The sequence below is a fragment of the Apis florea genome, unplaced genomic scaffold, assembly GCF_048593485.1.
Source record: "Apis florea isolate Af1SG1 unplaced genomic scaffold, ASM4859348v1 contig_2350_pilon, whole genome shotgun sequence".
NCBI lineage: Eukaryota > Metazoa > Arthropoda > Insecta > Hymenoptera > Apidae > Apis > Apis florea.
The window spans coordinates 6,950,316-6,962,487 of NW_028256565.1; the positions used below are offsets into that span (position 1 = coordinate 6,950,316).

The following is a 12,172-nucleotide window of genomic DNA, read 5'->3' on the forward strand; positions in this document are numbered from 1 at the left end:
CTTAGATTGAGAACAATTATAATTTCGTTTGTATTTATCAAATAAAGTTTACAAAGACGAATCGTTTCAAATTTATCCATATTTTCACATATAATAAATACATTCGTTAACTGAAAATGAATCAAATGGATAAGTTAAATATACGATATTTCGAAATGAAAGTTGTTACTCGGGGAAATAATTCGATGGAGTGTGATCGTCAGACGTTTGCAAATTGAAGGATACGGTTTATGACGTTGCGTCAGCATTGGTCCATGAAATTGCGTTTCACCGATATATTCGCCTAGGTTCTAAACCATCTGGTCTGTGGTGGCACGTCAACGACGCGTCCAGATGTAGGATCGCCATCGATGCATGCCACTTCTCGCGATCGATAATCTCCTCCCTGATTGGCTTTCCAACCATTCTCATATCGATTCAACGAACCAACCGCACCACGCACATTATTCTCACGCAATACTAACTAGTGATTTGCATTTAAGGGTAACTATGTACGGTCACTGATGTTGAAAACCAATCTGCAAATTTTATTACATTATCGATCAAATTTTCAAAAATTGTATCACGTATGATTTCAATCGTATAACCTTAATTGATTCCGGTTCAACAAGGATCGGATAGTTTTCTACCAATTTCTAAGTGAAATCTAACTCCCAAGTGAAGTTTCACGCGCTTCGCAACACAATAGCCATTACCTTTCCCATTTGCCTTTAATCTATTTCTGTCTCTCATCACTGATGCGAAACAAACAACCAGCAAAACGACCCCGCCCATACTCGTGAACAATAAGAAATATGTATTTCCTTATAAGACTTGTCTGTCAATTACTCGTAGCCAATTGTGTCATTCTTGTCTTCCGTGGCGCAGGTGGGCGACAGAGACACGTTGACGTCGGTGGCCGCGAGATTCGATACAACGCCATCCGAGCTGAGCAAATTTAACAGGCTCGGAAGTACTTTCATTTACCCTGGCCAGCAGCTGTGGATACCCGTGGAAGGAGAAGGTCAAACAAAAGGCGGAACTGCCGACGCACCTAGTCCGGATCCTTATCACGATCATGAGTCCCAGGATGACCTACCTCCAGAGGAAAAGGGTAATTTTTATTTATTATATATACGCGCGATAATGAAAGTTAATTCGTTAAAAGCATCATTAACGTGATATAATTTCAAAATTGGCTAGTAGTATGTATGAAATTGTAGTATGCATGAATATTTATATATTCTATTGATTTTCAATGCTAATCATCAATGATGATGACAACTGGATCAATGTTGCGTGAGATTTAAAAATTTTTTTTTTTTTGTTACGTTCGCAATATAATCTTATCTTTTGCAAGTATAATGCAAGTGTAATTTGTTTTTAATTGGTTAATGAATAAAGATTTTAAATCGTTTATTAATAATTAGATTGGATAGAATATTATAAATGAGATATTCGATTCCATATAATATTTCCATACAGATTTATATTAAAATATCATAATGTGTAAACATTTCATATTCTACTCGATTACTAAATTATTTTTTGAATTTGTATTTGACTTTTTAATATTATATTATTTTTATTTCTATCTTATAACACATTTTAATATTTTTTTTTTGAACATCATATATTATTAATTCGATATAATTAAATGAAAGCGAAAGAAAAAAAATACCATATGATTATAAAATTTATTGTACCATTGGCAAAATTTGCTTTCATTTCAGCGCAGAAATTAACGAAATTAAGAGAACGTTATAGTATATGTCAGAACTGTACATTTAGTTTAGCAAGCACAGGCGCCATGTCTTATCTATTCGATATATGCACTATACCGATATTAACATTCTATGCGACACTTTGCACAGTCAGATATTATCGAGACCCAATTCGTCTTGATATTTGGCCAGGTGAGACTTACCTGAACGCGCACATTCGATTTTCTATTCCATTATTCATAAAGGCGTTCGCGCCAATTTTATTTTCGATTTACATTTGTTGCATGGTAAAGCGTTTTGATATAGATATTTTATTGTGACTCATAACAGCTGTTGAAAACATCGATCATGAATTTCTTATATAGATTATTATTTATATAGTGAAATAGTAATCGAGTATATAATAAGATTAAAAATAGTATACCTGATGCAAATAAGTAAATAATAAAACATTTTGATGGCAATTATTGAAGTAAAAATATCCACAATATAAAAATATATCGGAGAAAGAGATTTCACAGTGAGCATAAATTGATTATTCGATGGCGCCACTTTACACTGTCATGTCAGAAGGTTAATGTTCGTAAAATCAAAAAAAATAGACAACTAAAAACATGACATCAAAAATACAAAATATATATTTTCGTAAAAAATGATATATAGTGTTAGTTGATATATATGTGTATATAAAAAAAAAATGATAAATCGATTTTTAAAGTGTCACGTGTTCTTTGTTGTCTTTATTTCCCGCGCATTTTGTTTGTTTTTCTTCATGATCTATTTATACCAGGTGTGCCAGACATTTTAATCAATAATTAAAATTTAATCCAATTAAATTGTGTTTGTGTTTTTTTACGATTTATTGGAGAAATGCACAATAATACGTAATTCATTAAATATATTTAATCAATTTTAATGTGTACATTTCTAAATAATTAATTTCAATAATTTTAAATTATTTCAATAACAAAGAAAAATTATGTTATATATATTTCTATGTATATTAGATCAATGCATTTTTATTTTAATTTTTTTCTATCATTAAATGTGAAATACATATAATACATCAGCTGATCGATGTCATAATCCATGAAAAGCATATGTGTTATTGTGCATCAAACATAACCTATATAATCTATTGAAAAATAAATAATGTACAGTTTTATTTTATATGAAGTACAAATACTATAATCGTTATTATTTTTAATATTTGTTATTCTTATTAAATTTCAATATTACTACTTATATGTTGCATCATATAAATTAAAATTAAAATTAAAATAATTCGAATTGAATATGATAAGACAACTATTATATCTTTTTATAATATTAAAGCTTTCTATATATCATATAATATGTAATTTTTTCTTTCAATATGTAATCTTTATAATATATAAATTCTATAAGAAATATTTCAAGATAATTAATATGATCAAAAATCTATATGTTATATTCTTTATAGAACTTCTGGATAACTTGAGGCCTGTATCACCTAAATCAAGTCATATGGAAAGAGTAAAAACACCTCTTGGTATTACAAATACAGTTATAGAAGAGGAAGAACAACCATTCAAAGAAAGATTTCTAAAAATTACTGTTCGTCATATTACAGATGGTCAGGTAAAGTTTATATCTCAATTTATTTACATAAAACTTCTTTTTTTTTGTTTTCTTATTGGTTCTTTTATATTATTAAAATTATTTTTATTTTTATTTACAGGGTGTTGTTGGTGGAGTGTTGCTAGTTACGCCGAATGCAGTAATGTTTGATCCTAATGTCTCTGATCCTCTTGTAATTGAACATGGAGCTGAATCTTATGGTGTTATTGCACCAATGGAATTTGTAGTGAATGCTGCAATTTACTACGATATCGCGCATATGCGTGTTGGACACACAGAATCTGGAAATTTAGATAAGAAGCCGGAAATTTATTACATGAAAAAACCTTCACAAACTGAAGAGAATGTGAAATGTCAGTCGCCAGAAAAGGAGGAAAATTTTCCGGAATTAACAGCGGATGATGCTGAAAACGTATGCAGTTATACTGAGAGAGATGGAGACGCTTTTCCAAAGGCCTTTGAAAGAGATCTCGTTACTCCTACCAATCTCCAAAATGTATATTAATTTATATTTAGTAAATTAAATTTCTATATCAAAACAATTATCCGATAATAATTCCAATATTTTATTAAAATCATAGGAAGAAGATACAACGACAACCAAAGAAAAAGAGAAGGAAAAAGAGAAAGAAAAGGAGAAGGAAGAGATTAAAGAGGTGAGCGGTGGTGGTCAAGCAAGTAGAACGTTAGAAGAACGTAGACGTTCTATGCTTGACCATCATTGGCCAGTTCCTAGTAAAGATCAATATCCATGGCCAGTTGAAGATGAACAACAAGATTCTTTAAATTCTGACAAAGTTAGTTGTTCATTATTAGTGGAATACAATATAAAATTCTTGATCGAAGTTCAAACTTTAATAAAGATTAATATTTACAGACGGATTCTGCGAAATCGAAGGTGATTCCCGAAGGTGAAGAAGGATCTCTAGTCAAACTGTCATGCCACGACTCTGGTATTGACATACGTGACCCTAATCCCCCTTTCCCAGTAGTTCAGCCTAACCCCACAAAGAAAGTATATTCAGACGCAGATATTGTCTTATCTTCAGATTGGGTGCCTCCTATTACTATTGCTCCGACGAACGTAACAACTGATTCGCTAGATAGTGGTTCTGCTATTAACGGCAGGAAAAAGGCGAGTTCAGTGTCTTTTAGCTTAGACAGTAATGCAGAGGAGCCTGAAAAGGATGAAGAACACAAAGATGACGATAAACAGGAGACTCGTAAAAATAAGGTAATATTAAAATTTATATACTTGGTATCCATTTAATCTAATTCTTATTTGACAATTATTATTCAGATGTTAAAACGATTATCATATCCTTTGTCATGGATGGAAGGATTAACTGGCGAAAAAGAGGATGATAAATCTGGATCTGATAAAGTTTCGAGCCTTCCTAATAGTGCGGATTCTCATCATTCATCGGTTTTCAGCAAAGTTTTCTCAAGGTGATAATAATTATCCTTATTCATAAGTCTATAAAATTTTTATAAAAATTTTCTTGTATCTTATATGGTACAATAATTTTGTTCAAAAATTAATCGTATATACGCTTTTATGTTTTTTTTTATCATTCGTGTATGTTAGAAATGAGTAATTCAATGAAAAAACAATTTTGCATACTTTTTATACTACAAGGAAGGTTTTCAATGGTCTGGCCTTCTTTATATGATGTAACGTTTGTTTTTCGTGTGATTGCTTTCTGCTGAAATTTTTTTAGAACTAAAGTATATAATATTTATAGCGTACTTGAGGCTATTCATAATGAAACGAATTGCTTATATCAAGCACATGCGTAATAAAATGTTTTATAGTTCCTAGAAACGAGTTTTATTGTGAATATCTTCATTTATTTTAATATAGAATATTTATTAGAAATTTGCGCGTAGAAGCAAGCGGCTTATTGCATTTGCGAAACGCGCTTTAGGATATATCTTTTTTCAATTTCTAAATGGAGTAAAGGAATCAAAGGAATGGGCACGTGTGGCATTTCCAATTACGTCCTTGTCTTCAATAATCTTGTACCATCACAGTCCGTTTTTTGTTTTTCCATTTTTCTTCTTTTTCAAAGTTTTTTATTAATTAGTATTGTAGATACATTCTGTATCCGAAATAAATTAGTCGTTCAAAGCTAGTATATTTATCAAAATCGTACAAAAAACATTGATTAAAGTTTTTAAGAGAATTTTTATTAAAATGATATTTAGCGATTAATTTGATTCAATAGCTTGTGCAAGTAAAGTAAATTTTGATTCTAAAAATTTATAAAAAACGCTGATTATTTTTATTACCATTTTGAGAGACCAGTATTATCAATTAGACTGTGATGGTAAATCTGTGTTAAAAATAAAGTTTAACTATCGTTTCCAATGTGACTAACAAAGAATATGTAATGGTGGTGGATATAAGCTCGCCGATCAACCTGGTGAGTGACTTTAGCTCGGGCCTGTTTGCTAAAACTCCCAGCGAAGAGAGCGGTGGGGGCGGTAGAGCTGGAGGAACACCTCCGCTTACCGCCTCCTCTCTCTCCCAGGACTCCAGCAATCCTCAGATTTCACCTGGTCCAGGAGGACTTATAGGGTGAGTTTAGGCCCAGTCATGAACCAGCAAGTTTATACTGTATCCATATTAATCCACTTTATTGTCCTTATATTTTTTTTTCTTGCCCACTATTGTCTCTTTTGCTCTTTCTCTATCTTTCTCTTCTTATCTCTGATTGGCTGTTAAATTTTATATTATTTTTATTAAACGTTTATCTTCTTAGATATCTAGTTTGTTGTTTCTTGCTGTTTTCCCACAATTATGTGTAAGATCATTCATTCATCTGTAACATCCTTTCTCATAAGTTTTTTAATGAACAAACGATTGTTTGGCATATTATATAGGATAAGTAAAATTGTTCTAGTTTTTCGTAAATTTCACTGTTTCGAGCTTCTCAGGAACAACACTCTTCATCTATCCTATCTTTTAATTCGTTTTACTTTTTTTAAAAAAAAAAAAAAAAATCTTTCTCAAAGATTGAGAAAGAACAATCTTCCTCTGTTCTCCCGCTTTTCAGGTAAACTTACCATCATTTTTTCAGAACTACTACACCAAGATCGAATAATGTTGTATACCGCTTACAAACAACACACGATTCACCGATCAATCAGAAACACAGCGTTTTAGTATTCCCGAGCAGTCATTCAACTTTGTTTCACGATGCATACACGTTGGATACAATTTTAACATTTATCTTGAATGTTGTTGTTTCCCTTAAGATTTAATTGCTCTTTTACCATATTGTATATTGATCTGTGTACATTGCTTCGAAATTACAGGGAACACGAAAATCAGAGAATCTCGTGTGCTCGTGATTTTGAAACGCAATTTAAAAATATACTTTTTGTCCCTATCCTCTAACATTATCACTTTCTTTCAGGCGGTCTTCCGTGGGCACATTCATCAGGCAGCAACCATTGACATCGTCGGGTAGCAGCAGCGTGGACAGTAGTCGAGGTAGCAAAACTTCGACAACGGCTCCTCGATTGGACTATCGTAGTATGGTCTCTGTCGAAGATATGCCCGAACTGTTTGTCAGTTTTGACAGTAAGTGTCCACAGAGGAATTGATTCAGTCTCCCTGAATTATGGAACGCGAATATAATATTTCAATTTGTATATTTTTTTTCGGAATGATTATGAAATTCAATGAAAGATATATACAATGTGTAACAGATTCTCCGCTCACACGAAATATCTTTTTTCAACTCCTTTATAGAGTGTTTCATTTTGTTGGGTGATTCTTTTCGTGGAATGTTTATTCGTAGAATAGTTATTTTCCAAGGTGTTTAGATAATTTTTGTTAGAAAGATCATTAACGCGCGCACAAGAGCCTACGTCAACAAAGAAACACCGTTCGAGGGGGATCGATAACTCTATAATTAATTACACGTAGCCGCGAATATACATGAAAGAAACAATGATGGCAAACGGAATTACATACCACGCACTGCACTCGCTCGTATGTATAGACGGCTTTTTAAACCATGTTATTTTGCTAGTGCATTTATTATTGCCCCTTTATTCGAATTTTTGAGCGCCTTTGGATTCGATCTCGACTAATTAGATAGTTTTTTTCTCTTCACACTCTCTACCGCCAAAACAGACAAAAATAAAATTCAATGATTTATCTAACCAAATGCGCTTACATTGTTTTAACGTAGTTCTCGTGTATTGTTCTATATGGTTTTTAAATTTTACTCGTAATTTCCAGTTCTCTACATCTTATACTATTCGATGTGTCACTACCCAATTCGTGAACGTTGTTCCACGAATTTGTATCATTTTGAATAAACACAATGATCACAGAATATTTGATATTGTTCCAAGTATTTTCAAATGCTTGACACAAATTCGTGGAACAACAATTCTCTATCACGATCGTATATAATTTTTGGATTCTGTCATAATTTTCGTTTCTCGTCACAGATTCCAAACTCGAGCCTCTCCATTATTAAAATCGTTATCGTTAATTTTAAACGAGAAATTTATTATGTCTCCATGATTTTGAAACTCTTTGTGCTATATCCTTAATTTATATACAATTCATATGTTAATTACAAATTGTAAACTCGTATGAAGATTTTAAATGTTAAAAAAAATATTGAGAAATGAAAAATTCGAAATGATTTCTGTAAAATAGGAGAAAGAGTTTCACGATCAAGTGCCAATGAATTCATACTAATGCAGAAATATCATATGTTTTGTTGTCCCTCTAGTCCAAGCACCTAATTTTCCCGAACTCGAAGGCCTCGGTAGGTTCATACTGTATTAGCTTGCTTTATCCCTTTTGTATAAATTCACCATTTGTGTCCAAGGAACGTTACTTTCTTCACATTGTTAATTTCACCTATTTTTTTCTTTCTCTCTCTCTCTCTCTCTCTCTCTACTTTTTTTTTTAAGTCTCTTGTGCAACTTTTTCTTCTTCTTGTGCGTACAATTTTTTAAATTACGTGTTTCTTAAAACTTTTTTACTCGCAACCTCCATTCGATTTTGCACTTGCACACGAATGCATTTTCTTCTCTTTCTCTTTGTGTATAATTTTTAGAAATAATTCGTGTAATTTTTACGGCAACGATGTTGTGCAATTTTTTACGCCGAATCTTGGTCACCGATACGGATATGGATTTTTCATGGCTGTATTTTCTCACTGTATTTTTCGCTCATATGTATTGTTGTGCCCGTTTTCTAATACATTTGTCGATGCTCCCGCGTTCTCATTATGTAATAATGTTAAACAACTTCTAATTTCGATTGAGAGAGAATATCGTCTGCGATATAATTCAATGCGATGCTTTTAATTTGAAATAATTTTCTAGAAATGAGCTTCTTGCATATTGTCCCTTATTTCTCTCTCTCTCTCTCTCTCTCTCTCTCTCTCTCTCTCTCTCTCTCTCTCTCTCTCTCTCTCTTTCTTTCTTTCTATATTTATAAACGAAATGTATTCAATATCTAACTATTGTGTGTCTTGCCGGAAGATTGATTAGAAAAATGGCAAATTGATTAGAGTATCGCATAATTAAGCGAAAATATCAAACGAGTTAATTAATAAGATAATTAATTGCCGAGATAAGAAGATCGTATGCATTAATGAGTTATTCTATTGAATTATTTAGAACTTATACCACGGCCAGCCCATTCTTGCGAGGATCCTCCATTGTACCTGAGACTGCGAACCGGAAGACCTAAAGATAAGAAAATTCCACGCTCGACGCCTATTATGAGCTACGGGAAAAAGAAATTACGGCCTGAATACTGGTTCAGCATACCCCGTAACAGGTAAACGAAACATTCCTCTCTCGGGGCAATTGTTATGATCTTATTTTATTATTTTCTCTTCCCCTTTTGAAAATTTCATTTTCAATCATAAAAATGTTATTATTGATCTTAATACACGGGATAATCTCTAATCTCTTAAAATATACATCCTTCATAAGTAATATTAATCAAAATTCCATCATTAATAATTTTAATCATTTTCTAAGAATTTAAATAATTACTCTAAATTCAAATTATTGTTGGAAGAGATGAGAGATAAATTTACTTTTTAGAAAATTCATCCAGAATAATATTATATTATATTTTAAAACTTTCATTGTTAATATCCTCAATATTGTCTGTCCTTGTCTTTCTCTCGATTTGCTTCAGTTTTCTTCAGTTATTTCTCAAAATTCGTGAAAGATTTTCAAGAGAAATTCCAGAAAAATCACTATCTACGAGTATCATCTCGCAGATACGTGTTTCTTTATCTCTATTTATACGTGCGATTTCCGCGGGATCCGAATTTAGGAACCGGAAACGGCAATGAATCAATCGTTTTTACGCCTAACTAATAAAAATATTCTCGTACAACGTTTCCAACTGGGCAATTCCTGCAAGATCGTGTGTTATTTTTGTAAATTCACACCTCGTATCACATTCGCAAGCTAGACCGGCCAAAAAGTGAGAAGAGAAGACGAAACACGTGATTCTCTGTAAGAGCGGCAAAATAGGTGCTTGCTATTTATACGATCGCCTTGCGTTTTATGTTCGTCAACCTCGATGAAACACGTTTTTTTTTTCATTCTATTTTATTGATTCGAGATGTTTGGACAAACCTTCGATATAAACTAATAAAATTCCAAGATAAATGATAATGGCCGCGTTATGACATCTTGTAATCTTTGCTCGACAATTGTCACGAAGGCCACGTGTGTGAAGGTATATATTCTGTTTAGCAATCTGTTTTTAATACGCAACAATAATCTATATCAATAGCAATTCTCCTTTTATCAATTTTGCTATTAATGTTGTAAATTCAAATTGAATTTTAACTTCCATTTAGTTTGTAAATCTAATTTATGATAATTTTATTGACCTATGACTATTTTAATTTCTATTTGATTAAGTAAAATATTAGATATATTTCTATCTTCTTTTTCTAATGATGAATTTTTAACAAATTATTATTCAATCAATTATATCAACATTCTTACTTTTTTACCCTAAAAAAACTTGTGAATATTCATATATTAATATACATACATATCGCATACATATTGATGAATAATAGAATTAGTTGGAGAATTTTCTAAAAAATCTGGAACAAATTGAATAACAATTGAATCTATTCTCTCAAAATTTCTTAAAAGTCGATCATCGTAGTTTAATTCTATCGTTAGATATTTGGATTCAAAACGTAATCATACACTTATTTGCTCCCCTTTGCTCGCGATCAATGTGAAGAAATACCGAGTCGAATATCTTTCATTCGTTACTCGCGAGTTGATCGAGCCACTCTTTAATTAATATCCAAGTTGAACACGTTACACGTGAGAAATAAGCGCGAGAAGTCACGTGACACACTTGGCGTATCATCGAACGTGCCTCCATAACTTTTCCGCTTGATGCTCGATGTTCGCGATACTAGTCTGTTCGCGCGAAGAAAACGCATCGGAGACGCGCCACGTGTCGGTTGGAGAAAAAAAAAAGAAAAAAACATTTTTCCTTCGTGAATTTTCTTTTTCGTATTTATATACAGGATAATATTATCGGGATCAAGTTTGATTGACTTTGATCGAGGAGCTTTTTGGGAAGAAAAAGGTGTTATAAGAAAAATCAAAATTAAGCGAATTAAGTAAGTTTAAATTACACATATATATTTCGGCTATAGATTATTTTTTTTTTTTTTTCAAAAAGCTCCTTATTATTGTGTTCTATTTATCGTGGTAGAATGAAATTTGAACGAGCTGAACTATTATTTTATCGAAATGTCACGTGATGATCGAGTTATATATTTATCGAAATAATCTGTTGTAATTGCGTCATTGAATTTTTATTATATAAATTGTTTACAGCTCGGCAAGCTTAGATAAATGTTCTAGCGTTATTCTCAGTGTTGTCATTTAAACCAATTAAAAAGAATAGAATGTATAATTGGTCAGAAAAAATGATATTTTAGTAAAAAAGAAAGCAACTTTGAGTTTATCACGCAATAATTTATTATTTTAATTTGCAATGATAATTAAATATAGAAACTAGTTTTGTATGAATTCTTATGTTAATACATGTGATAATTGGAATGATGTATGGGTATAAGAGCTTGTTTACAATAATTAAATTATCACTACGTAATAAATAATATTTTAATTTCCTTGAAAAGAGGGATAATGAGTTCAAGATACATGTGTAGTATAAAGAAGTGAGTCTTTAGAATGTATATAATATAGAATTTAGATCTTTGAAAATGTAGACAATTTTTCCAGAATTATTGTCTTGCTCGGAACAACAATTATAGTCAAAGGTAGATTTTCAGTTTGAAATAAAAATAAGGAATCTTCGAATAGCATCATAAGAGAATCATTTTATAGAATTGCTCCATTCAAAATTTAAAAACTCAGGACGATTCTCTAAAATTTCAATAACCCAAATTTAAAAGAATATTCATTCCTTAAAATTTTAACAATTACTCCAAAACTAGTTGAGTTTAACTTTCTAAAATTTCAATAGCGTTTATTATCACTTTCAAAAACATTCTAACGAGTAATCATTCTTGATCAGAGAGTTTAAGGTTAATTTTTAAAATTACCACTCTCCAATCTCCCTATCAATTCAAATTCAGACGTAAAAATTTGCATTAAACTTTAAAATCGTTACTACCTACCACACCAATGATCTTGCAATCCGTCATATCTGACCTAGTGAACACGTTCACATAACAATAAACGAGTGTTGCACAGCGGGAGAAATCGTCAGAGAAACGGTCTCTGTTGGTCATCGCGCAGAGTCAGAGATTAGGTAACGACGCGTCGAAGAAGCGTTCTACGCG

The 12,172-nt window shown here is 31.8% G+C and overlaps 1 protein-coding gene across 18 annotated transcripts in view; it reads left to right on the forward strand.

The window, feature by feature from the left end:
- mtd (TLD domain-containing protein mustard) overlaps positions 1–12,172 on the forward strand; it is a 185,403-nt gene that overhangs the window by 142,185 nt on the left and 31,046 nt on the right. For 15 of the 18 annotated variants that reach the window (XM_086904919.1, XM_086904920.1, XM_086904923.1 and 12 more), the window contains 9 exons: positions 868–1,093; positions 3,166–3,323; positions 3,424–3,819; positions 3,905–4,120; positions 4,201–4,557; positions 4,624–4,772; positions 5,734–5,904; positions 6,746–6,912; positions 8,982–9,144. In XM_086904919.1, the coding sequence (XP_086761045.1) occupies positions 868–1,093; positions 3,166–3,323; positions 3,424–3,819; positions 3,905–4,120; positions 4,201–4,557; positions 4,624–4,772; positions 5,734–5,904; positions 6,746–6,912; positions 8,982–9,144 (2,003 nt within the window). The remainder of the gene's footprint in view (positions 1–867; positions 1,094–3,165; positions 3,324–3,423; positions 3,820–3,904; positions 4,121–4,200; positions 4,558–4,623; positions 4,773–5,733; positions 5,905–6,745; positions 6,913–8,981; positions 9,145–12,172) is intronic. The other 3 variants (XM_012490372.3, XM_012490374.3, XM_086904914.1) reach the window with 2 other exon arrangements.